This window comes from Mytilus edulis, chromosome 10 (assembly GCF_963676685.1).
Source record: "Mytilus edulis chromosome 10, xbMytEdul2.2, whole genome shotgun sequence".
In the NCBI taxonomy this organism is placed as follows: Eukaryota; Metazoa; Mollusca; class Bivalvia; order Mytilida; family Mytilidae; genus Mytilus; species Mytilus edulis.
Window position 1 is genome coordinate 62,043,220 of NC_092353.1, and position 24,854 is coordinate 62,068,073.

The 24,854-nt window shown below is 32.5% G+C and overlaps 1 protein-coding gene across 2 annotated transcripts; it reads right to left on the reverse strand.

Moving 5' to 3' along the window:
* Positions 1 to 647: 647 nt before the first annotated feature.
* LOC139491662 (forkhead box protein O-like) lies at positions 648 to 24,854 on the reverse strand. Of its 2 annotated transcripts, none has more exons than XM_071279452.1 (2): positions 24,233 to 24,854; positions 648 to 4,750 (listed from the first exon to the last, which is right to left on the reverse strand). In XM_071279452.1, exons 1-2 carry the CDS (start codon positions 24,581 to 24,583, stop codon positions 3,164 to 3,166), a joined length of 1,938 nt encoding a protein of 645 aa, XP_071135553.1. In that variant the 5' UTR covers positions 24,584 to 24,854; the 3' UTR covers positions 648 to 3,163. The 2 variants fall into 2 exon arrangements, with proteins under 2 accessions (XP_071135553.1, XP_071135554.1); XM_071279453.1 differs by lacking the exon at positions 24,233 to 24,854 and adding an exon at positions 12,452 to 12,573.

Consider the following 24,854-nt stretch of genomic DNA (forward strand, 5'->3'; position numbering starts at 1 on the left):
ATTTTTATGTACAATGGAGAGCTAGCAGAAAGAGCAAATTTACCTGTGCGTAATGTAAGTAATCTTTAAGGTTTTCAAATCTTTCAATTACATTAATTTGTTGTTAAGCTAAATACTTTTGTCATCAGAAATTGTTTTAAGTGAAAAATTAGTTGAACCGCCGATACACCACTTTCAATTTGCTATGCTTTATAATAGCAAAAGCCAATTTTGTCCGGTATGGGACCAGTCTACGATTCCAAAAGGGAAGTAATTCATTTAAAGTGTGTAAACAGAGTCAAATCAGTAATTAGAAATGGACTATTCAACCCCATTGCAAACTCTGTACAAAAAACATAGTTTTTAAAATATAGATATAAAATTAAAGTGAAAAATAAATGATAAACATGATAGAAGAAAACCATCTCAAAATTCAATTTAAAAAAAAATGAAAATTACATTCACTGGTATTTAATTAAGTACTTTTCTCAGAATACTGTTAAAACTAGAATTAACTAGAATGAAATATTTGATAAATACGCTCTTAGTAAATTCTAATTAAAATCTTAGTCATGTTAGTGCAGAACTTTAAGAATATTAACCGACTTCTTAACAAAATTTACACATTTCAATTCCAACCGTTGTAAGAGAGAAATTCCAACTAATAATAAGTGTCTTTGAAAATTTATTTCACTTCCATCAGACAAATGATCTTTCGACAGAATATAATGCTGTAAAAGTTGGCTTACGATCGATTATATTACAGACTTCAACTTCTAATGTGAATCTCACAACAGTAATTTAACTAGCTTTGGGCATCCATTAATTGAGACATGAACTTTGAAAAATGGTGCAATGTAATTACTTTATATGTACAATCTTCCCAGATAATGACCAAAATAGCAGAGCTGACTGAGTAACAAAATAGATTTTTTTTCCAATCATAATAATACTTCCTAATCAACAGGTTAAGTTATAAGTGAATACATGTTCAAGTACTCTTACATTAAGTTCATACGGTAGAAAATTTTATTTTAATAGTTAATAAGAAAGACAGGTTTTTTAGAGACTAAGCCCTGCTTTTAAAGTCTTTCTCATGTTACAAAAATAAATTAAGAGTACAAAATCACACAAATAACAATGCCCATTAAGTTTTTCAAACTGCCATTTTCAGAAAATAAACGAACATAAAGTACATCTATAAAAGTCCCTGCTTGAAAATGCTGCAATGTTCACATAGCCTAACATCATTATCAGATTTCTCTGTAACAAAAGGAATCGGTGCACATGTACTTCTAGTCTTGTTTTTGAGTATCATTTTTCATTATGTACAGAGTGAAGTTTTGGAATACAATTTATTTGCAAAAGTGCAATTATAATTCATCATAATACACAAAAAAAGACATCTTGAAAAACAGGTGATATTCATCGTTTGTCACTTCATCCATTTAAATTAAGAAAAAAAAAATTTAGTTTGACAACTTGGTTTTTACCTTCAATTTGTTTTTTGTCAAGGAAAAAAATTTGTTTCAAACACACCCTTGAACACCTCTGATGATCTACAGCTATCATGAAAAGGAAAATTTAACGTTTTAGTTATGAGGCTGCAGGCGAAAAATCAGAATCATTGCAACAATAAAAGTTATTTGACTATGTGTTTATTGACTATTATCAACTACAGGGTCACTCACATGTCTGAAAAACTTGTGAATTAAAACAGGTGGTAAATTCTTACTTTCACATCAACTGTTAACCAACACCTTAAATAGACCTCAAAATGCTATTTCAACTAAAAGGAAAGAAAATCATCAGACAGTCATTTCAAGTGTAATTTTTAACAATATAATAAAAAAAAAACAGCAAAATTTTGACAAATTCTTCTATAATATATTTCATTTATTGATCTTCATTTTTTTCTGTGAACTAAAAAATAATCAGTTTCCAATAATTCAGGTGCCAAAATATTGTTTCTTACAGCATTGCATTTTATTCTTACAAACTTGCTATTTAAATGTTTTTAGCAATAAAATTATTTAAATGCATTTACAATTAATTTTATTGATACTGTTTTACCCCTCAGAATATCCCAATTTACACCTTTTCGTAATACAAATTTTATTCTAATCTGATTCATATCGCTAAGATTAAAATCATGCTAATAGCTAGCAATTCAGCCGTTTCCTAAGTCCCACTTCAAATACGATTCTTTTAACTTTTCCACAATAATCAATAGCTTCTACAGTAAACCCTTGTGTTGAGACTGGGCAAAATTGACTTTATATAGATTTTACCAGAATAAATGATTTAGGTCGTTGGCAGTTTATGACCTAAATATATGCTTATCCATCTCAATTTGGCTATGCAGGTATTTTAGTATTGATGCATGCTTAAAAAGCTGTTCTAGCTCGGTATACTTGACTTAAACTGACAGAATGCATTATAAGATTGACAAAATAATCCAATTTGACTCCCCTTTCGGCAGATACTGTCAATGACCTACATTAGAGATCAGTTCAATAAACTTTCCGAAGCATTGCACACTATAGAACTCGTCTGTTAATGACATTTCACAACAGCCGACTCTTGCAATATGTATTAAAATAGGAGCATTGAAATTCATATCTATTGGAAAATGATGAAAAGTATTTAAAATTTTATAAATATAGATTACTTTGCAAACCAATTTATGTCTCTTATCAATTATTAAAATCAAAGCATAAAAATTTCTCATTGTAAATTAGAAAAAAATCTGATGAGAAAAATGACAGATGAACTCATTCATTCAATAGAATCACTACCATGAAAAACATTTAAAATCAATCATTTATCAAATAGCTATCACATGACTTTCTTATATATATTTATATGCAGTTACAACTAAAATATAACATATCCATATAAGGCTCAGTGAACCAATTCTGTTATGTTAAACATGTGTACTTTGATTTATTTTACGAAGACCTGCTTTCCTGTCTGTCTTTTGGGTATTTGGACAGCTCAAGCTTGACCAATGCTGCCAATAATTACCGAAACTTCATCAGTAACAAGTATTTATATCACAACAACATGACGATCTTTAACAAACAAAACAAAAACAATATCACACGAAACATTTCCATAACATTTTTTTTTCATAATCTTTCTAAATTTCCAACCTTTGGAGCTAAACTATAGATCTATAACATCATCGTACTAAATTTTGGCTTGTATCTGTATTATTTGAGGTAGGGTCAAAATTGAAATCAAGATTTCCCTCTAAACTGAGCTCATGTTGAAGCATCTGTTCCATATCAAAGCCTTGAGGTTCAAAGAAATCTGCTTCTATTTCATTAAGCGAATTTGACGAGTTTGGTTTTTGAACCTGCATTGTTTGTTGTACAGGCATTTGTTGCTGTGAAATCTGCATGTTCCCAGCCGATGTATTCATCATCCCAACCCTGTTTGGTTGTAAAGGCATGTTTATAAGATTATTATTGAGCCCGTTATTATTTAGCTGCAATCCCGGTGACATGATCTGACGATTTTCATATCCAGTATTATTATACATTGATGTATTTGGCAGATTATCTGACATATTAATGAAACCCTGAGTGTTTTTTTGTGTTAAGGCGGCTCTGAGAAGTGAATCTGAGGGTGCTTCTAAACAACGTTGAAGAAGAGATCTTTCACCTGCTTGTTGTTGTTGCTGTGCCTGATTCTGAAGCTGATTTGAAATTTGTTTGTTCTGCGGAGACTGCTGCTGAGGAGACCCGTAGCTGCGTTGGTTGCCGTAATTAGGACTGATTTGTTGATGTGATTGTTGTGGGGAACGAGCAGGTGACTGCATCTGTTGTTGCGTATTCACATTTAATTGACTCAACTGTTGACTCAATTGTGAATTCATCCGTGGAATCTGATTATAATCTTGCTGTGTATACATAGAATTTTGCTGACCTCCGTAATTCATACCTAAATTACCACTGTTTTGTCTCTGGAGGCCTAAATCAAATGAGCCTCCATTTTGTAAACCTAACTGTTCCAGACTTGGCTGCTGTTGTAGTGGACTTCTTCGCATAGAATCACCGGGATATGCAGGAGGGGCTGGAAGGTTACGATACTGAGCTGTGTCTCTGTTGGCACTTTGATTAAACTGGGACAAGGGCACGTTAGTTAAGTTAATCCTATCAGAACTACTGGACAGTAACTGTGTCAAGGGCACAGTTCCATCGAAGCTCATTTCAATGTCATTCTGTTCAACGTTACCAATGTTATTATCGCTACCCAATCCAATCTTGGTAGACTCACACAACTTCATACTTCCTACTAAAGTGTCAACTAACTGGTCATCATACTGACCAATTGTGTCATCTATAGAGTCAAATTCAGAACCCCAAGGAATGGGGGACATAGGTGGCACTTGACTGTCATGGAGATCGGGTTCATGAGCTGCCTGAATAGGTGACAATCGTCCACAACTACTTGCATTAGAACTTGCCCGAGGTCTGAATTCAGGGCTAAGTTGAAAGCCAAGCGGTGAATCACTTAAAAAGTCATCTCCAGAAGGTGAACCATTCATGATATTTTCCATGGCTGCTCTGACAGCTTCAACCTTCTTTTTAACACGACCGCGTCTTTTTTCATAACTTTTAGTTTCCATACTACCTGCTCGTCGGCGAGGTGTTTTCCCAGGTTTAGCATCTGGGTTGAGAACCCACCATGAGCTCTTACCAGTCCCTTCATTTTGAATTCTCATAAATCGACTGTGTAGGGACAAATTGTGTCGAATCGAATTCTAGAAAGAGAAAAGAACACAAATTAAATTTAATAACAAATGATGTAATAAGGAACAAAAGAGGTTGAATGTTTATCATTTTCATAATTAAGACTATCATAACTAATTCTGTTTGCTTGGTGTCTGTATAGGCCATTTTTCTAGAACAGAAATATTGTAAGGCACATATTACATGTTTATGTTCCAGTTATATACATGTAGTAACTTATATTCTATTAACTTTTAATCGAAAGAACAAAATAAAGTCTCTTCTTTCCCAAGTTGAAACAAATTTACTACCAAGACCTAATCAAAATGAGCATTGTACATGTTGTATGAAATCCTTCTCCACCAATCAGACAGCTGTCATCTAAACTGTGAAGAAACGAGACACTGAGGATAATTACATCTGTATAGTGACATAGAGGAGTAGACTTATTGCTTCCTATATTGATCAGTTTGATGGTGAGAAAATTTCTAAGTTCTAAGATAGCATAGAGCACTAGGGACCTGATTATCTAATTTTCAAATATTGACTTACTTTTTTTTCCATTTCTACATCTTAATGTAATTTTCCAAACTCATTTTACCCTAATGTACTGGGGATACTGACATTTGCCAGTTTTAGACAGATTTACAAGAAGCATATTGTGATAGACTAGCTATCTGACATTTTTTTAAATAATTTAGAATGGCTTGTATACATAGATGCCAACCATTACGATTTTTCCGTAGTTTTTCCGATTTTGCGATAAAAACTACGCTAGTATTACGGTCAAAGTCGAATAGTTACGGATTCCCAATCATCGACGTTCAATTTTGTAAAACGCGGATTTTTATCATTACTTTTCCGTCCTGGTCCAGTATTTAGGAAACGCCAATGTAATGCTTCCGGTTTCTCGGGAGTTATCAACCTATTGTTGGGTAACTAACTGACTTCCGAAAAGACAAACTTGCATTTTATTAAGTAGCTTTCCCCCTTTCTCTACTTCTCCTTGACAAAACAAAAATGTTTGAGTCGAGAACATCTGTAAATTAATGAATGGAATACATACTACAGACAACATGTTAAATGACAAATTTTAGTGTACATCACTTTGCAACCACTCGTCAGTAATTTTTATTGGTAAATGCACGTTTATGAATGATTACTGAAAACTTTTCAAAAATACGGAAAATTTGATAGTTTGTTACTGATTGTGTCAAAAGGGGGTTGGCATCTATGTGTATATAATAAAAGGTCTGGAATACACTACTGATAATTAAGAAATGTTTTCTATAATTTTGTATTTTAATTTTGATTTGTTTGCTAACATGTCTATCATACTCATACCACATCTTCTTATATCTCTTTGAAGCTATTAGTGGTCAAACTGGTCATTTGAATTCAGTTGAAAAGCAGCAATAACAGCACTGTGCCACAGCTTTTGTTTTCAATGAGTGTACAGTTTTAGTGTCAAGGATTGATACAAATATCCTTAATTTATTTTGCATTTATAGGCCAATTAAGAGTAAAATGTAATTTTGTTGATACTTTTTGAAGTGAATTGTATAAAAAACTGCTCGTTTCCCTATATCCTGAAGATTCAAAATTGAAATAAGTAAGAACTCCATCTTATTCAACCTACCTACCCGATTTTTCACAAGATGAACACTGTAAACCACAAACCTACTTTTGTTTGGCCTTATGAAGTGTTCATTCTATTTAAGCAATACAAGTGGGTATGGTAAGGTTGAATAATGTTCAAATTGTATATAAAAATGTACCAAAAACATAACATTTGAGAGAATAGTAAAAGTTAAGGTATAAAATAATGAAAAAGGAATAATGGCATTGGGGGGGGGGGGGGGGGGGGGGGGAACAAAGAAGGTAAAATTAATAGAGAATAGACAAAAATGATGTAAAGAACTACAGAATTTTACAGAAATCAATGACATCCCATCTTTACCCTCATACACCACACAAAATTTAGAAGAAACCAAGTTCAACAATTACCTGTAAAACAGATCAAATCAAATAATTATATTCTTAATAATTTCCTTATTTATAAATACCTATATATATAACCTTTTTTATTGATTTCTATATGTCATATATGCCTTTAAACTTTCAACATGTTCAATGGTAAATCTACTTATTGAGAAATCTGGTTTTTGTGATAATGACCATTCACACATTCACCTGCCAAGTTTTATTGCTACACTGGTCATTTAAAGGTCAACATAGGTAGATTAGATAAAAGTTAATGTTAAAAATCTCCCTCTTTTTATCAGTGAATGACCGACCTCTTCTATTTTTGTTGTACAAGTTTCAACAGAGAAGAAGACTACTGCCTTTGATATATACTCCATGAATCTACAATTGTTAATAACAATTGTTAATAAACAGCTGCACCATGAGCGCATGATATTATCCCTCCCCCCCCCATAATGTTTTGAAAGTATAAAGTTTAAGTTTAATAACTTCTTAATGTCATATCAGAAATAAAAAATCCAAAGGGAGCCTACATCAATAGATATACAAATAATTCACTTAAGTTTTATGAGAACTGCTGAATTCATTTATTTAAATTTAAGAAATTTAAGTGTATGGTCCAAAAACTGGAAAATCCAACCTTTTTCTGACACAAAAACAAATGTGAAGATCTTACAAATCTATTATGCAATATTTTAAAAATTGGGAATTTGAGAAATAAATTTGAAAACTACTGCCATCCCCCTTTTTTTTGCAATAAGTCCAAAATCTGACATTTCTTTACACATAATTTACATGTAGTGTAAGAGAGGTAAATCCGAACATATCCAACATTGTATGATAACTGTTTTTGAATTACCTCCCTCAGTACACTGCTTTTCAATTGTCTTAATTGTCCATGGACCAGAAAAACCTAGTTTTTCCCCTTTTTTGCCACTAATTCCAAAAAAATTTGAGCCATAACCCTCCAAAGTCATTACTAACCATCCCTTCATGGTATGGAAACTTGTGGTATAATTTCAGAGAGATTCATACACTTAAACACAAGTTATTGTTTGAAAATTACAAAAAGGCTTAATTTGGGCCCCCTTTTTGGCCCCTTATTCCTAAACTATTGGGACCATGTCTGATAACCGGGCACAAACATCAAAACTCTAAATACATGGTTAGATTAAGCATATATCAAAGAACCCCATATATACAATTTTTGTTGAAATCAAACAAGTTTAATTTTGGACCGCAATTTGGACCAACTTGAAAACTCAGGGCCTATAATCAAAAATATAAATACAGGTTTAGATTTTAATGTTAAAATGACCGACCCCTTCTATTTTATCAGTGAATGACCAACCCCCACTAGTATGGGGAAACCAGTACATGTACAAGCTGCTTAATACCTGCATATCTAAGAACCCCAAGGATTCAATTTTTGTTGAAATCAAACAAAGTTTTAATTTTGGACCACGATTTGGACCAACTTGAAAACTGGGCCCATAATAAAAAATCTAAGTACATGTTTAAATTCAGCATATCAAACAACACCAAGAATTCAATTTTTGTTAAAATCAAACTTAGTTTAATTTTGGAGCCTTTGGACCTTAATTAATGTAGACTAATTTGAAAATGAGAACAAAAATTAAGTCTACATACGGTACACAGTTAGATTCGGCATATCAAAGAAATCCAATTATTCAATTTTTGAGGAATTCAAACAATGTTTAATTCTTGAACCTTTGGGCCCCTTATTCCTAAACTGTTGGGACCAAAACTCCCAAAATCAATCCCAACCTTCCTTTTATGGTCATAAACCTTGTGTTTTTAAAATTTCTATTTAATTAACTAAAGTTATAGTGCGAAAACCAAGAAAATGCTTATTTGGGCCCTTTTTGGCCCCTAATTTACAAACTGTTGGGACCAAAACTTCCAAAATCTATCCCAACCTTCCTTTTATGGTCATAAACCTTGTGTTTCTATTCACTAATACTAAAGTTATAGTGTGAAAACCAAAAGTCTTCAGACGCTGCTGTCGCCGACAACGCCAACGTGATACCAATATACGACCAAAAAATTTTCAATTTTAGCGGTCGCATAAAAATAGTGAACAAGAATGGCCAATCAAATTTTTCGGGTTGTGGTGATTTTACCGGGTCGGTCAGGTAAGAGAAAGAAACAATATTTTATTTTTGGCCTTATATTGTTTATTTTCAGATTTGTAGACCACTAGTATGGGGAAACCAGTACATGTACAAGCTGCTTAATTACTGCATATTTATATGAACTTTCCATAATATTATACTCATATTTATACTAAAATGTGCGCTTGTCTCTGCAAGAGGTGTCTCCCATGTAAGAGTTTGTGGTCATTTGATAAATATTTTATGTTTGTTTGAGTTTACGAATTAGAATTTAATTTCAAATATATCCCAATTCACCTTACCAGTGACTGCCTCAATCTTTAAATCAACTCATTGCAAATATTTTGCAAGGTGAACCTCAAATAGTCTTTTACAACTGACAAAATGACTGAGCAAAGCAAAATGTATAAAAAGAATAAGCCATTATCATTTTGACTATGGATCTTCACAGCTTTTTTTTTTTGTTCATTCAAGGAGAAATTTTTACATTGAGATGTGTATACGGAAAGTGTAATGACATGACAATGATTAATGAGATACTAATTCTGTTGGCAAGGCCACCACAAGTACATTTTATCAGACACAATTTCATCATTACTACATTTTTTTTATATCAGAAATGTTTTTACCTTGAATTGAATAAACTGTATACACAGAGATATGTCTGCTTGTTTGAACACTTCACCAACTCTAACAATTGCTGATACTTTATTTAAAAGGAAATGACACAAAGTGCAAGTCTTAGTCTTGCATCCTTTATAAACTATGGTCACAGACAAGACAATTACTATCTAAAAATCATCAAAAGTCACTAGAATTTACACCCCAGCCTCTTTAAATTGGTCTTTTTTAACCAGCTCTTACAAAGTCATGTAACTTTAGAATTTTCTTGTCAGAAGCAAAATAACTGAAATTTGACTGATGACTGAAACATATTCCTTGCAATATATCCAGATTCAAAATCTGTTTAAAAGTTGTTTAACCCTATATTACACACTCAGTTATAACAAGAATGAGTGCCTACCAGAATCTATTTCATTTTCATATTATGGTGAACCACAAATCTGATTTTATGTATTTCAAGAGTGAACATATGTACATCATAATATTCAGTTGTATAAAGTTTCAAGTTGGTGTGACCATAACTTCATGGTCTAACAACTACCTTGACCAAAAACATTAACCTGTTGTAACCTTTCACATTTCCATGTTCAGTGACCTAAAAGATCTGGGTCAATTCATACATTTACTCTAATTTTGCTTAAATATATATTTTTTCACAGTCACATTATATTGACATAATGACCCCTACTGTTGTAGGTGTGGCAAACGTCCCCTACTATTCAAACCTGTAGTCACTGGGTTTGAGGAGTTTGTACACCCCTTGAAGGCTCCCCCGGCCCCCTCGAAAACAAATAAATACTGTTAAAGTCGAAGTTCTGTTTGCATTGTAACTGTTAGATTTAGATTTTTAAACATCAGCTAACACAGTCTTCTTAGAAATAAAATGGAAAGAAAGTCTTGCATATAAAACGGTATTTACATCTGTACATGGATAAAACAATCAGTTCAAGGTGTTGCATGTGATGTCATTCAAAGGTTATCCTTATAAGTTTTAGATATTGACCAAAGTGAAACTATGAAAATGACTGCCTAGTAGTAGATCGGAAAATCATTTACACTCTACATCTTTTCTTAAAAGTTTTTTTACCAAATATCAGATCTTTCCATAATACAGAAGGAGGGTGACTAACAAGATGACATGGTGAATAAAGTATTATATCCCTCCATGAAAGGGGATCTTAAATATGTAATAAAATAGGTCAAACTAAACCAATTCTGAGTTTTAAATTACATATTGTATAGATATCATATGCATGTAAAATGTACATGTAAACCCATTCCAACTATTATAACATTGTGAAGTTGTACATCCTTGCAAATGCCTGGGGGCAATGTATATATGTCAATTAGCTATAAGAATAGTTATAAAATCAATTAAAGAACATTTTTTCACAATTGTTCTTACAACTTCTACATTTAGACTTAATACTTATTCAACAGGTAACAGTAGGTCAATGAACAGTGAACATGATAAATTACATGCATGGTGTGCAACACAATTAAATAATATATAAAACGCCATTGATTTCTATTCCCCATACCTGGACTCTTTCCAAAGAACATGTCAAGATTTATAAAGAATATGTTTTACTAAAGACCTTCACATTTCTTTTGTACTCATTTCAAATCAGTTTTTTATCACTTCATCTTTATATCATGTTTATGTGCTTCAAATAACTTCATTTTGTAGAAATTGAAGTTATATTGACCATTAGTATACATTTACATATAACACTGAAACAGAATTGTGGCAATTGCCGTATAGCTGGTTATTTTTGCGAGTTGTAAATTTTCACTTATTTTCAAGGACAGAAGAAAATCGCCAAAAATAAATTCCTCCAAATTAAAGGTGTACATGCAAAGGTATTGATAACAAGAACTATCCTTAAAAAAAGATATCCGACGTATTTAAATTTGAGTATATGTTTAAAACTATCATTTCGATAACCTTCAGAAGCACAAAGATACCATTTAAATAACGTTTTCTCTGTTTGTGTTCAATATTCTCAGTACTCGTATCTTTCTGTTAACATTCACCAAAACCCGCAGAAATCTCACATGCGTAGGTGCGTTCTGAAAGTCATGTACATTCGTACAACAAAGTTTACATTAAAAATTATATAATTGTCCCGAATAAACAGCTGTCATGGATGCAAAGAGCTATTGGAGAAACAATTATTTTAATAAAAATATAAATCTTTGTAAGATCTAGTTGAAATATTTATAGTTTTTCACTTGCTTTCCATCACGATATAATTAACGAGACGTTTTTTCAAACACAACCAAATCACCCACCGTGACAGCATTTTGTCCAATCACAAGAAGGATTTTTCAGCATGGGTATTCTGTTGCCATAGTTAAGCGTCCTTAAGTTCAAAGGGCACAAACCGAAACTATACTGACTACGTCGGAAAAATTTGATATCTGCCAAAATAATAACCGCCACAATATTTTGTATACCTTAATCAATGAAAATCGTTAAATTTTACAACCTCGAAAATAACCCTCATACGGTATACCACATATTGTATAGAGTGATCTGCAGTCCATAAAATGAAATATGAATATACATGAAATGTCTTTTAATCTGCCCTAATCTTTGCTAATATCCCTCTATACCTGTTTAATGTTTATTATATAGAAATATTTTATAAATCATTGCAGTCCATATCCATTTTTCTGAATGACCATGCATATTAGAGAAAAACAAGAATTTTGAAAAAATATAAATCGAATACGTAGATAATGCATAAAAAACTTCTTCGAATACAAAAGGTTTTAACAGCTCCTTGGGTGAAAAGAAACAAATTTGGTATGGTTGCTTAAGACATTAATTTTGTCTTGCAAAAAGTCACCTAGTATATATTAAATATATACATGGGACAATCAAAGATTTAGTTTAATTATTCTTCAAAATCCTAATTAAGGGCATGACACTCTCCTTATACATACTTAACTCCCTATTCCCTTTGAAAGAACCCTTCTTACCTCAAACCCTGTATCCATACATGAAAGCTCCGAGGAAAATGCAATCATTTCTCTGAGATCTACACAGAATAATGTCACTATTTATATTACATGTTATATAACTTAATTGTCAAGGATAATTTAGATAAGCGCAAAATTTCTGCATTATGTAATCATGTAAATATTATATACTCATCAAATTATTAATGTCACACTATGCCATATATAAATATCTTACAATTAGTATACTTATATTGTCATAAGTTGTCATTATGTTGTTTACTTTTGTCTACCATCTGTATTGCTTTTGAATAAAAATTTAATTAAATTGTAGAAATACATTTCTTAGCCTCTTACAATCTTTTTAATTTAAGTTTAAGTCCAAAAGATGATCTCATGCTATCCTAATATATACTATAAAGATGCATCAGTTGTTAAAAATTTGACATCTCTCTTTCATCACCCCATCAAGCAAAGTTCGACCTAAAACAACGAGAAACAACCAGTTTTTCGTGAATTTATTTCAAGGCTTTTGAATCTTTACTAAATCTCACATGGCCAGTCTTATTTACTACATGTAGTATGACAAAATAAACTACTATTACAGATCACTACATGTAGTATGACAAAATAAACTACTATTACAGACCACTACATGTAGTATGACAAAAAAAATTACTGGTACTATTACAGACCACTACATGTAGTATGACAAAATAAACTACTATTACAGACCACTACATGTAGTATGACAAAAAAAATTACTGGTACTATTACAGACCACTACGTGTAGTATGACAAAATAAACTACTATTACAGACCACTACATGTAGTATGACAAAATAAACTACTATTACAGACCACTACATGTAGTATGACAAAATAAACTACTATTACAGACCACTACATGTAGTATGACAAAATAAACTACTATTACAGACCACTACATGTAGTATGACAAAACAAACTACTATCACAGATCAAGACAGTAATCAACCACAACAACTTAATTACGGTACACACTCCCGTTAAAAGTGTTTTATTTTGACTTTTTAGAATTAACTTTATGCTATAAGCCCTGTGAGTGAAAGAAGAACAGAGGAGATTCATCCTACCTCTTTTTTCAATTTTTGGTAACAAAAGCCAAATATACAATCAATACATCAATAAATCCTGCATAAAAATACTTCTGAATGTTGAATACATGTGTGTCTGAATCCCACAATTAGATTGAGAGAGGGTGTATTTCCCCTGATCCATTACCGATTATAGGATGATAGGGTATACATGTAGCAACCCATAAACAAAATTGCTACTGAGAATGGAAATGGGGAATCTGTCAAAGAGACAACAACCCGACCAACGAGTAGATAAACACAAAAAGTCACATATGAAAAACTAAGTTTAACAACAAAATTAATACATATATTTTTATAACTAAACAAAATCAAGAACCCAGGGGAATGGAAAAATGAAGGTTGCCATTTGCTTAAAAAATAACAGTAGCCGGTAGCAAAACTTGTTCCATGATGCCAAATAATCAGTAATCACCAGTGACAATGTAATTTCTATTTTTATTATGCTGTAGTAATGTTGGTAGTGGCTATTTTTATCTAGAAGATACTCAAATGACAATTCCTGTGATTACATAATTGTACTATTTATAGTAATATTATCACCAGCCACATAAGCTGGATCAAATTATAATCTAAAAGTAACACTTGTTCCTAGGATTATGACAATCAACTGTTTATTTCTTAATTATGGTTGGACAAGTGGATTCAAAACACAACTTTTTAAAATTGTTCAAGGATACACACATCAGGCCAAGGTTATTTGACAAAAAGAAAGATTGTATGTAGTTCCAATTATTTTTTTCTTCTAAATTTTAACTGGTTTCTACAGAGGACTCATTCTGACTGAAGTTAATAGTGTTACAAACTGTTTTAAAAAAAGAGTCCCAAATTAACTGACAGTAAATTTTATATATAAAATCAGTCATAAGGGAGCACAAATTATTAAGTTTTTCATGGAATAAGTTGTGTTTTGAATCCACTTGCAACCAAATTAAAGAAACAAACCTGTGATTGGCATAATAATTTATATAATTCCAAGGATTGTCATTTGAGTATCTACCAGATGTAATTAACCCTTCCCATGCTAAATTGTTCTAAGAAATTGTCTAAATTTCGAGTATTTGCAAAAATATGCAAAATATATGCAAATGAGCTGTACCCTGATGGGATCATGCTGATGCATATTGATTGCTTTAAATCTGAGATAGGAAATCACGGAATGGGGAGGTCGGGGTGAGGAGGCTGGAATGGGTGGGTAGGTATTTGCCCCAAAGTTGGTCCTCATGTGCAAAAAGCGTCAATTTTGACATTTTTTGTTCTTTTTCTCAACCTGGAAGTCTGAGGGATGCTAATAGATGCATCAAACTGTAGTTTACATGTAGAGTGGACCCCAGTGAACAATTTATTACAACATTTGTTAGGTCGGAGTAAAACTGATCTGGGAACATCTGTCTAAAGAAGGTCATTTGCACCAAAATTCAGAAAATTATTTTTTTCAGATTTTGAACTTTAACTGGACTTGCAACCAGAAGTAGCTGTTTTTCATGGCGTATTTTGATAATTAACACGATCAGTAGTTATATGCCTTCAGGTTAACACTATTTGTCAAGGTTTCAGTCCTCATAACTCTGTGCTTCAGACCTCAAAAGTAAGCCCACCCCTCTAAAAAAAACAATTTTGTTCGATTTCAATTTTATGAAGTTTGTATTTGAGCTCAAAATGAACATTAAAAGTGAGAACCATGACAATCAATAGTGAAGGATTGGGGAATCATGCATACACCTCGAATTAAATGGCATTACGATGTCCTCCAAATGTATTGTGCACCATTGGTGCCAAATAATGGTGGTCTTGGTACGGCTGTAATATTACGGCCCCCGCATGGCAAGGGTTAATAAAAGCAGTAACACAACAATTCTTGCAAAAACTACAATTATGTTGTGCCAGGTCATTTTGTTATGGTCCCAAATCCAAAACAAAAATCACAAAGGAAAATTTGGAAAGGTGCAGTAACTGACAGCAATTGGGGGTTACTCTTCATAATAAAAGAAATAAATGTCCATAGGACACTGATGCCTGCTTGAATAAATTGTCTTTTTACAAAGGGAAATAACTCATGATAAGCATAAGTTACACCACCAAAATTAGACTTGATTTGTGTTTGGTGGTAGCATTGCCTATAAGTTTCATAATATTTGGTTGAAGCAACTTTAGTTAAGAGAACGGAAACTTATTTTGGTAGGTATGGACATACATACAGACAGATAAGGGTAAAACTTGATGCTCACTCTGCAGCAGCAGGGGCATATAACACATTTAAAACGTGTCATTATTGGAATTAGAAGCCAATAAAGTTTATCTAATTATATTAGATTAAATTTCTAATTTTTCTTCTACCATTTTAGTTCTGTCAGCTACAGTTCTTTTTGAGTTCTCATTTTCTCTGTATAATTCTACACTGAAGAGGGGGGTAGGAGGGGTCCTGATTCTGAAATCCCTGACTTAAAAACACGAAATCCTGAGGTCCCGACTTAAAATAAATTTAAACCCCAACATCCCAAAAAATTCGAAAGAAGAATAACCGGATACCGAATGGGTCAATCCTGAAATCCCCAGCTTAAAAACACCCGATCCTGGAGTCCTGATAAAGGTCCTATCCCCCCTCTACCATGTCTACACTGTCAATAAACTCTCTCGCCACCCTAAGCTCTAATTAACTCAGTTGTCTTTAATGTCCATCATTTTTTTCTTATCTCATCACCAGCTCTCTCAAAATGCTCACTTGTTGCAATTCTCTTTAATCAGCTAATGTTTATAATCAGTAACCTCAACCTTGAATAGCCAAAATTTCCATATAATATACAAAGTACTTGTTCTGATTAGATTAAACAATTATCAATTACAATTTTCATGAATTTATTTCTGACTTCTTCATGTTTATTTTTCCAACAAGAGTTAAAGAGGCTGATTAAATTAATCCAGCTCCTAACTGGTACCAGTTTCTCAAACAAAGAAGACTCAAGTAACAAGAGGTAGTCTTATTGATCACCTTACATACATCAAACCATGAGAGGATCGTTGTCTGACATTTATTCATGATCAGGCAAAAATAAATATATCATAGATAAAAGGTCTATGCAAAATACAGTCGGGGGGGGGGGGGGGGGGGACATACACATGAGTGCAGCTGGATAAAGACCGCAGATGTCCAACCCTAAAAAGTTGGGGCCAAAGTGGACACATATATCCACACTTGATACAGGTCTGAATTTGGATTGTAATTAAATTTTTGACACATAACAGGTTTCTGACACAGAATAACTGTAGTCGAAGAACTTCAAATTGGTTATATGATTTGAATTTATTTCAATTTTTTGCTTTCGTGCAATACACTTTGCTGTTGAGAATTGGCCCTTCCCCCCAAAAAAAATATAATTCATTTTACCCTGGTTTTTTTTAGTTTGTGAAATATTATATCTGCTGTTGAATATTTGAAGAAATTTTCTTTTAATTTCTGAAATCTGAAATAAGAAAAATTGTCCCCTCCCCTCCTCCAATTTTTTTCACCACTCTCCTTTCCCTTATTCCAAAAAAAATTTGTTTACCTCGAGTTGCGGGCAGTATCTCAATTCAAACTATTGAGTTTGCAACAATAATTACCCATTTCAATATATCATAAAAGTTTTAGAATATAAAATGACATACATAGTCAATCCTAACCATCCCTTTGTAGTATGGAAACTTGAGTTATACATGTAACTTCAGAGAGATTCATACACTTTAACACAAGTTATTGTCTTTTAGACCCCTAAATTAATTCCTAAACAGTTGTGACTATAACCCCCAAAATCAATCCCAACCTTCCTTTAGTGGTTATAAACCTTGTGTTAAACTTTTATTGATTTCTATTTACTTATACTAAAGTTATTATCCAGAAACCATCTGTCTTCAGACTACGCTGACGACAATGACAACCTGATAGCAATATACATTGTACCACCAAAATTTGTTTAAGTTTAGCGGTCATATAAAAATAGTAGACTGGTTCTCCTGAGTGGTCTGAGTGATTCCATCTTCGTGTAAAAACTAGGCTTTTGAAGAATTACATACTTGGAACAATTTTTTAGAAACTGACCTTGACCCTTGACCTTAAGCTTCTAACAGTCAACCTAAAAATTGAATACTCAAGGTAAATTCTATTCAATTTTCATTTCAAGAAATCATTGCAACTTAGAGTCAGATTTTTTGAAAATTAAAATTTCACCTTCTTAGTCAATCCAAAGTTACCTTACTTCCTTTTACTATTGAGACTTGAAATCTAAGCTTCCCTAAGCTTGTACCACATGCACAATACCCTACTAATACTTTTTTTAATATACATGTATACATTTCCTTGTAAATTTGTAACTACTTAACAGTGACATGGTTACAGGGTATATAGGTCATGTAACAAAAGAGTGACATCAAATCTAATAATCTGTTCATAGTGGTTGTTTAAGCATAAATGAAAATGATACACTTGTAGAACTTTAAATAGTCCCATGTATGGTAATTTCTTTATCAAAACTCATGGCAGATGAAACTTCAGAGGATTTCACTTGTACCTTAATTTTGCTTTTTTGGGACTTCAGCTGGAAAAGTGAGGCATTTAGGATGATTTTAAACATATTTACATACTGTTGATTCATTATTTGTAGGATACCATTTTTTTTATGATTTTGTGGGAAGGGGGGGGGGGGGGGGGGGGGGGGAGGATTTCATTCAATTTCAGCTAATATCAGTGCTCAACAGAATACAAATATGCTAGAATTATGAAATGTGATATCAAATATCTAATTTAGAATACAATTATAAATAATAATATAATTCACAGTTATTAGTACTGTCAAAAACAATTCTAATTCAACATCGTTTGTAATGTTCATTTTGATTGGACAACGTCACTTTTTTTTTTGACAATTGATGCTATTGGACGTATGCGCCAGCGCAGACGGCATATCACAGATTTTAATTACATGTTTTAACGTTGTTTTTTGTCAGTTTCATTAGAATGGAGATAACAATATTGTATTTTAAGCTTCGACGGCATCAATTGGGGATTTGATGGTAGCAAATACCTGTTTACTGTCTCCGCTAACGCGTCACCAGTAAACTTAATTTGCGACCATCAAATCCCTAATTGATGCTGTCGGAGCTTAAAATACAATACAGTTATCTCCTAAATGAATCCTCTGTAATTCATTGGTAATGAAAGTGAAATCAACACTAACATCAAGCATGGTGTATATATATTTTGGTACATGTAAGGAAAAAATTAAAGGTCACACGAATTCAAGGTTTAAGGGGTATAATTTTTTTTTTCTTATATAGGACTTCGCTATATTTTTTCATAAATGAACTTTATCATATACAAAAGAAAACTGAAATAAAAAAAATAGGGTCACCGTTCATTTAAGCACACAGTCTGCCTCCGGAAGAAGCATACATGTTTGTTAATGTCCTATTTTTCTGTTGAGCTAATAGGAGAAATAGAGATAATATCGAAATAAAAAAATAACCTAATGACAGAAATTACTTAAATTTTCCAATTATTTAGTTTGTGTACAGCTTATTTGAAAACAATAATAAAAAATATAGGTCAACGATGAGTTAAAAAAGATATTTCAAATTGAATGCCAAAAAATGGCATTTTTGCACCAAAGGGAGATAATTTGGAGCTTTTTCAATGATATAAACATTTTAAAAGTCATCTGGGGCCAAACTGAATCGTTTTTTGGGGTTGATCTTTGTACCATATCATAAAGTAATAACTAATAGTGTAATAAATAAAATGTGTAATGAAAAAATACAGGTTTAATTTTTTGCTGAAATTTTTGTACCCACGAACCACCTTAATATGACAAATTAATTATGGACCATTTGTCCCACAAGCTTATATTAAGGAAAACTGTAAACAATCATGCAAGAATTGGGTAAAAAAAATCTAAGGAGAAACTTAAGATTCTTGATACTTCAGCTTTTTATTTAATTCATTTGGGGTTGGCCTACATTCTGCCCCTATTTAATGCAGTTAAACTGTCATCCTTGCACTACATTAATGTACTAGTATGAAACAAGAACATAATCACTTCTAAACAACGGTTTTAATAATTCAAACCTTTTAAAAGACCCATTCAGTATTCATTATTGTCATTAACCTTGAAAAAAGCTTGTATCTATTTCAAGATTACAATAGATAACTATATTTTATAAGAGTGTCTATATAACTATTGGCATGAATCCAGTTTTATCTATATATATAGTAATAATTCAAATTTCAATCCACCTTTTAATGGATTATTATTAGAAAAGATTTTTAATACCATTGACCTATATGCTAATCAGGTATTTTAAAAGTGTGGTATTATACCTGTGTATTTGGCTTAAACCTCAATTGCAAAGTACATGTATGTACTTTTCAAACAACTGGAAACATAATGTGACCACTCTTTTAAATATAATAAATACAAAAGTAAATAAAGCGTCATGAATCTGTTTCATTTTACCTTTCTGAATTGGATTATGCAAAATGGCACAAGGCCATTTAAAACTTGTGTGTTATTAGAGTTTCCCAACTGACCCTAGCTACTTTCCTCTGACATCTGCCACAGATAGTAACTCTTTCCTCCAAATATGCCACAGAATTGATTAAAATAATAAAACACACTATATTTAAACCTATCGTCTCTTTGAACACTGACAGATTATAACTGACAAACCTCTTATAAAGTTGTTTGTATATTACTAGAACCTGCAGGTGATCAAGACTCGATATATATTTTTGGCCTATAGCTAGTAACCATAAATTAAACCCTGATCCACAACTACCCACCATACATGTACATGTATATCTCTGACAAGAAATTATTTTAATACCCATCATTCTTTAAAATTGCAAGGGTGACTTCAGATGAGACATCAATAAAGTACCTTTACTAAATATACCCAAAATATCAAGCATCAGCTCTTAAATTGCTATCTTTCATCAATTTTCATGTTCAGTTCAGTATAAATTTCACTGGGACATCTTCAGCTATGGACTTCAAATTAAAAAAGATCACATTTTGCCATGTTTATATAGAAGATACCACATTATCAAGATGAAATCCAACCCCTCTCCTTAACTCTTAATTTGAGGAACTCTTCGAAACTTACTACATCACATTTCCAGTTTATAGTGTATTACATAAATCTGGTTTAAATTGTTGTACATTTCATCATGTCTGGGCCTTTTATTCGTGTATACGTAGCTTGTTATGTGGTATGGTTTTTGCTGATTATTGAAGGTTGTAAGATGACCTCTTGGTGCTTAACTACATTTACATCCACATGTTGTCGATTGTCATCTGGTGAATAGTTGCGTCATTGATAATCATACCACATCATCTTCTTTTTATGCAACTTTAAAAACAAATTATGTATAAAATAAATAGAAGTGGTATATATGATTGCTAGTCAGCCAATATTTATCGACAAAGGTACCAGGATTATAATCAAACAATAAATTCAACAACCATATTCAGGGATCTCCGTGGCCTGTTTAACGATGGCGCCCCGCCATCGTTCAAATGTCTTGCGCCATCATCAAATGACTCGTGCCATCGTTTAATTGTCTTGCGCCATCGTTAAATTGTCTTCCGCAATCGTTCAAAACTTCATCGTTTTTTGTAGCCCAACGCCATTTTTTTTATCAATTATAATCAAATGCATGTAATTGCATAACCCTTAGGCTTTTTGTGTTATAATCCAATACAGTTCTAACACCTGAGAGATATCCGGATTAAAATCGCTAATCACTTGTACCTGAGCTTGTACAGGTAGATCAACAAACCAGACAGGAGAATACTATCTGAGGATAGACGATCCATTTGTCGAATTAATCAACTAAGTTTCAGCAAATGATTATGATAATTAAGATTAATAAATATATTAATAATCCAGTTACAAAGAAAACAGTTTAACAAGTCGAACACGTGCTTTATTTTGACTTACGCAATCAGAATCCCCCTTTTTTAAGAAGTACAAAATAAGACGCAAAACAGTAAATATTATTTCATCGCAAACAACTCGAGTACTAAGTTTAAAAGTAAAAACTTAAATATTTCCTGTAAAGAAATATCGTATCGTAATTCTGAATTCATTTCGTATATTACAATCAAATTGATACATCCGCGTTTCCGGTTTCTATTCAGACTCGAAAGATGCATGTTGCACAGCATCAATTTGCCAGATAAAGTAATTAAAAATCTTTTCATTTGTCAATGCTTGCTTTACAAATCTCTTTAACCTTTTACATAACCTGTACGAATCGTTTTGTTGATGCTGCAAATCAGCCATACCGGTAATGGGTTCCGAATTTGACAGTGTCCATGAAAAATAAGCTCCACATCATATGATTTTTAACCCCCATAACAATTACCAAAAATACAAGAAATCTACATGGGGACCTTCATGACAGCTTTTGGTCATTCTCGACTAAGGGGGGACCATGAAGACTTGGCATTTGAATGGTTAAAAACAGCAATAAATGAAAATATTGATACTTGAAAATTCAAATAAAAATAATTTTAATAATCAATGAATTAGCATGTTCACCATTCCTTGTATGAAGGGAAAAAATACTTCCGATCGCGCTACACTGTACAGCGTAGACACGGTTTGTAATGGGGAAAGTTCCTCCATCGTTCAATTTTCATCTACATGTATGGAGATCCCTGCTCATTTATGTAAAAACGAAAGTAAAATTATGATACATATAAACAGTAACAAATCGCAATTACATAATTACAGGTTCCTGACTAGGTTCTGAACATGCAGTCTGTGCCAAAAGTAGTAAGTCGGAGGAGTTCCTCATAGACAAAAATAATGTTAGACTGCCAAATCATTCGATTGTGTCAGTCAGGTTCTAGGACCGTATAAGAATGCCACAGCTTTCAGTTGTACTAAATTCTTTAATTACATATATATTATATACCGGTATCTATCTGATATGTACATAAATTCCTCTTGTTTAATATTTATTAAACATTTCTTAAAAAGATTTTAATTTTAATCAATTTACTTTTTCACTGACTCATTTTGCAATCGCCATATTTGAAATATTGTTATATACATGTAAGTGACTAAGACCCCTGGGATATGGTAAACTCTCAGTCTGTAGGGAGTTGCTGGATATAGTTATTCCCTTGCATGCATGAGTTCGGTAAATTCTCAGTCTCAGCAAGTTGCTGGATATAGTTATTCCCTTGCATGCAAGAGTTCGGTAAATTCTCAGTCTGCAGCGAGTTGCTGGATATAGTTATTCCCTTGCATGCATGAGTTCAGAAAATCCTTTTTCCTTGGCAATTGTTTTATTCCATTATATGCATTGAGTCAAAGATGGTACAGTAGACTCCACCTAATCAGATATCGGTTAATCGAATATATATCGGCTATTGTAATATTATTTCAAAACACCGAACCATTCCCTAAACATTTCAGTCAAAATACATCGGATAATCGAATATCGGTTATTAGAATATATCGGCTAATTGGATAGGAATATTCATGGAAAATGTGTGAAAACCATGTACAATCGAATATTTTGAAATAATTTCATATATTTTTTTACAGGAAATGAAGCCGGAAGTTACGCCATTACGAAGTTTAAGAAAACTTCAGTACAGAAATGTTTCATTTTATTAATAAAAACAATCTTTCATAGTAAAATAAAACATATTTTTTCTTATTGTCTTGTTTATTTTATGAATTTGATATTATATTCTGCCCAAGATGTGTTTGTTATGTGTTTATCCAAATGTGATCGTTATCATTTACTTCACAAACAACAACGACGGCACAAAAAATATAAAATTCTCCCACCCACCCCTATTTTTCAAAAATCTAGATGATATTCTACTAATTAATTTTAGTTGGCCTAATTAAGTCTTTGTACAAGACTATAAAATTCTGAAAATTTTCACCAGTCCCGATTTTTTTTTTACTAGTTTGGGGCATTGGACTAGTGGCTAACCGTGAAGACTGTAAACAAATTTTTTCTTTGATTTTTGAAAAATAAGGATCTATCACAATCAAGTCATTTTAATTCTTTCAGTCAATATGAAAGAGCTACGTGTTTATTTGTAATAACATAAAATCTAAGTCTTAAGATTGAGACACAAAAATTTATTTCTATAAATTCAGGTCAATTTGGGACTTTATACATGTGTAATTATCCCAAACAAATATTTATAACTCATTTTAATTTTTTGCAATTGTATGTCAAACTGTAAAAAATGATTATTTGTCACAATTAAAATTAAAGACAGTTCAATTTCTGTGTTCATTACTTTTTTTTTACTAAAAACACCAATATCAACCAAGGCAACAAAAAACAAATGCATCAAAATAACACTGAATTTAGAAGAACAATGTACATGTATAAAACATTTATCTTGTGTGGTTGGATAATGATCAGAATATCTAACATCTAATTACTTATCTGACATAGGACACGCCCCCTTATTCAATACACATGTATATTATTAATTAACAAATTACATAATACTGACAAATCTGATTACCGACCAATTATCTGCTTCATTTCACAGGTGGACATTAAGTTGTAAAATGTAAACAATGCGCAGTCTCCCACGTGTTTTGCTAATAATTAAAAATAAACTCCACAAATGTAAACAATGATACAAACCTTCCAACCAGCTGAGCTGGTGCTGTCACCTTTGTCTTTGAAATATGGAACATTTTGCACCATCCAGTCATAAATCTGAGACAAGGTCAACCTCTGCTCTGGTGAATTTTGAATAGCTTTAGTAATTAGGTCAGCGTAAGAGAGATTTCCCCATGCATTTCGACGTGAAGATGATTTTGTTTTTAGACCATTATTCTCCGGTTTATGTGGATCCCCCGATACGGATTCGTCCGACACAGGTGAACACTGAGCATCGGCTATAACCTCCCGTGGCCTGCATGGCCATGTGTTACTCCTGACTCTAGTTTGTGGCTCAAAGTTTGGATCTATATCCACAGGTTGAACGTCCATTTTGGATATCAAACGAGCTAAGTTAAGGCACTGACGTCTTACACAGATTTATAATAATTATCCTAAAATTTCAACAATCATGCAATCATCCAATTAAAATTTACATTCCAAAGTTTACGATTTACTATTGTTTTCATCGTGACACCAAATACACATATGTAAACATTCCAATACAAAATCAAAACATAGTCAGGTAGAATTTGAGCTACTTGATGCACACAGCACCGAAGGGGCACCTGCTGACGTATTTGTTGTCACGGGTGATTTGCAT